Raw genomic sequence first — 3354 nt, forward strand, 5'->3', positions numbered from 1 at the left:
CCCCCCTCCTCATCTTCTCTCCTCTATCACAAGAGCTCCTTAAATTCCTCCTTTCCTCGGGGCCAAGTTTTGTGCAGGTTGTCGAATACTTTTTCTGTGGATTTATTTCAGACGAGAGCAGGATGCGCTAACTCGGAGCCTCTCTGCAGACCGACGGGGGGACACCGACCGACTGGAATGTCAAAAACCAAAAAAAAATCAACAAAATCGCGACCCGTGATGCAGTAAAACATGCAAACGGTTGATATTTGCGTGCTCTTCCACCGTCACGCAGCCCAGCCTGCAGCTGAACTGTGTGACCCGATAAAAGGGCGTAGCAGCCTCCACCCTCTGCTCCTCACCCAGAGCCAAACTCTGCTCAGCTGGACGGAGGCCAAGTCCTGGACTGGAGGCTCTCTGCTGCCGCTGTCTCTCTTTCACTCTTCCTCTTTTTTTCTAAACTCTCTCTCTCAGTCAGTACCAGTCTCTCTCCCTGGCTTTCTCCCCCACCACCACCACCACCACCACCTCCTCCTCCTCCACCCCCCCAACAGTGTACCACACAGCAGCCATTGTTCCCGGCGCTGTGGAGCTTCATGGCAGCTGAGCCCCGGGTGGCTGCTGCTCCGTTACTCGGAGGAGGCCGAGAAAAAACCGGGGCGTAGCACGAAAGAATCCTGACGCAGGTTGTGCCAAAGCATTTATCTGGCAGGAAGCGAACTTGAGCCAAACATTTCCACGCTTTATCGATCGAGGAGGTCGTGACTGGACGGTGTTTTAGCTTCGACAATATCCCCATCAGCAGAGAAAGACGCCTTAAAAACAATGCTGCAGTTTGAATTGAAGTTTTGTTTAAACACTACATTACCCATAAGCCTCAGTATGCTTTGTTATGGAGGAAGTAGCAGATTTTTCAGTTGACATTGAATGTTTCACCCCAAAGGTTGTTGTCAGCGTCTTTAATTTAAAGTTCTTGATTTACTCTTTTGTTATTTATACTCAATGTGCAGCTTCAGACGCCGACGGAGCTTCTTGGATGGAAGAGAAACACTAAATGTGCAGAAATTTCATGGATCTTTTGCCTCTGTAGCTTTGACAATCTGGAATAACGTCCTGCTGTTATGCACCTTCGTACACATGAATACAATCTGTGCAGTCGTGATGTCTGCTGCCGTGACCACGTTACGTCCAGAGACTCGCCTCAGCTTCAGCAATACAGAAGAAAATGAGTGAAATCGAACCCAAAATAGTGGATTGTTTAGCTCCTTCTGGCTTTTAAACCAATAAAGCAGCATGGATGAGTATTCGGGGGGCATGTTCCACTTCATTGCAGTTACATGAGTCTAATTCATACACTAGTCTGTAGATAAAACTTGCTTTCCTGTCGGGCTATTGTGTCGAGTATGGAAGCTCAGTTGTGTAGTTTCTCAGTCATCCAGGTAATTCGGTAAAAAGCAAGTGGACTCTCTTTTCAGCACCAACAAGAGAAATCAAGTTGCTTTTTACTGAAGTTGTGTGATTACAAGCTGAGGTGCGAAATCAGTGGCAGTAGGTGGGTAAAATATGGACTAAACCAAGGTTCAAAGGTTAAAAAAAAAATGGTTTTAAGTCCTAAAGTTACACCATTTAAACTCAAACAACTATAAAAACAAGGAATCAAACAACTTTCTGGGGTTCCCTGAACTACTCGTGTGTGGCACTGTTCTGTCTGGAAATTTTTAAAAAGTGATATTTTATCAAAATCACAGTATTTTACGTCTTTTTTTTTTTCTTTTTTTTTAAATAGAAAAAAAAACCATTGCAGTAACCAGGTTCTGTAAAAAAAATAAAATAAAATAAAAGTTCTGTTCCCTTCAGCGCTACTGTGAAGCCGTTATTACGGTCACATGACAAAACATTCAGGGACATTTGGATGAACTGCAGGCTGTTTAAGGACCAAACTATCTGTCGTATGTGGAGTCACTGTTGTTTTTCCAGTATTGCTTACACTCAGTGGAACTTGGAAAAATGTTGTACGTGATGATTTCAAGTTTTTAAAATTCTTCTAGAACCAAAAGACTTTAAAAAAAAAAAAAGATTTCTCGCATCATAACTTCTGAAACCGCCTTCACCGTCTAACTGTCATGTCTTAGAGTTAAAGAAGTCCATTCTAATCGTCTCTTTTCTCCATCGTTCCTTCCAGCAGGCCGATGCAGGTGATGACTGCTCGCAGCCGACAGACCTGAAGGTGAAGACGGAGTGCAAGACGGAGCCGTGTTCGCCTCAGTCGACCCCCGCAGAAGACCAGACCGAACCCGTCGACCTGTCGCTCAACAAGCCCCGCTCGGCCTGCACGACGAGCACCACGGTGAACCCGGCGCCCAGCAGCGCCGTGACCCAGCCCAGCCTGTCGGCCACGCCGGTGCCCTCCACCGTACAGTCCATCGGCTCCATGGTAACTAGAAACCCCCGCCGACTGAACTCAGTCGCTCCCAGAGACAGAAGATCCTCGAGGAATGTGGGGTTCCTCACAGCTGACACTGGGGAGGAACCTTTAGAGTTCCAAACCCTCAGGAAGGTTCTTTAAGGACGTTTTGTGGGGTTAAAAACAACATTGTGGGTGACTCGTTTTCAAATTTCTGCACGACCACCTCTGAGTCGCTCGAAATCTTTGTTGCATAAAATATAGATATTTATAAAGATGTAACTTGATTTGTCAAATACTTCCTGAAGATCCGTTTAAAACTCTTGACCATGCATCGAAATCTGAGGCTCTGTTTGAATCACAGTATATCAGGAGCTTAATAACGATTGTTTTTTAGGTTTTTTTTTTAGATTTGGGGTTCATTGTTTGGATCAGATTATCTACCAGTACTTTAGTTTTTGTGGTCCAACGTGTCATAGCTGCTCAGTCATTTATGAGAGTTAAAACTTTTTTCTTTTTTCTCATTCTTTTACTGTGGCATGCAGCTACATGTGGCTCGTAAAACCATCACCAGTTGACTTCTGCGGTATCAATTATCTTGTTATTATGAGCTCAAAGATATGATTTTTCATGACAGGTTTAAATATTTTAACTCAGCCATATTCAGAGACGACCTGATCTACCTTTCTGATATCGCAGATTCTGAATCGATGATGTGATGAGAGGTAACAGTGAAAATGTCAGGCTTTTATTGTTAATAGTTCCTGAGATGTTGTCGTTCAAACAGCCTCAAATTTCAATGTCAGGGGAAAAAAACGTGCCGAAAGTGGGTCGACGGGCAATTAAAAAAAAAAAAAAAATTCATCTTGTAAAGTGTTTGATATTTCAGGCTGGACTTTCATGGATCTAATTTTAAATATTCCTGGTTTAGGATTAAAAAAATAAATAAATCAGAGATGGTCAAGCAAAAG

General features: G+C 43.7%; 1 protein-coding gene across 2 annotated transcripts in view; it reads left to right on the plus strand.

Annotated features, from left to right (window-relative positions):
* The window catches only part of klf8 (Kruppel like factor 8), a 102002-nt gene that overhangs the window by 75012 nt on the left and 23636 nt on the right, over window positions 1-3354 (plus strand). The window contains exon 3 of one of the 2 annotated variants that reach the window (XM_008279102.1): window positions 2162-2413. In XM_008279102.1, the coding sequence (XP_008277324.1) occupies window positions 2162-2413 (252 nt within the window). The remainder of the gene's footprint in view (window positions 1-2161; window positions 2414-3354) is intronic. The other variant, XM_008279103.1, reaches the window with a different exon arrangement.

This window comes from Stegastes partitus, unplaced genomic scaffold (assembly GCF_000690725.1).
Source record: "Stegastes partitus isolate 25-593 unplaced genomic scaffold, Stegastes_partitus-1.0.2 Scaffold144, whole genome shotgun sequence".
In the NCBI taxonomy this organism is placed as follows: Eukaryota; Metazoa; Chordata; class Actinopteri; family Pomacentridae; genus Stegastes; species Stegastes partitus.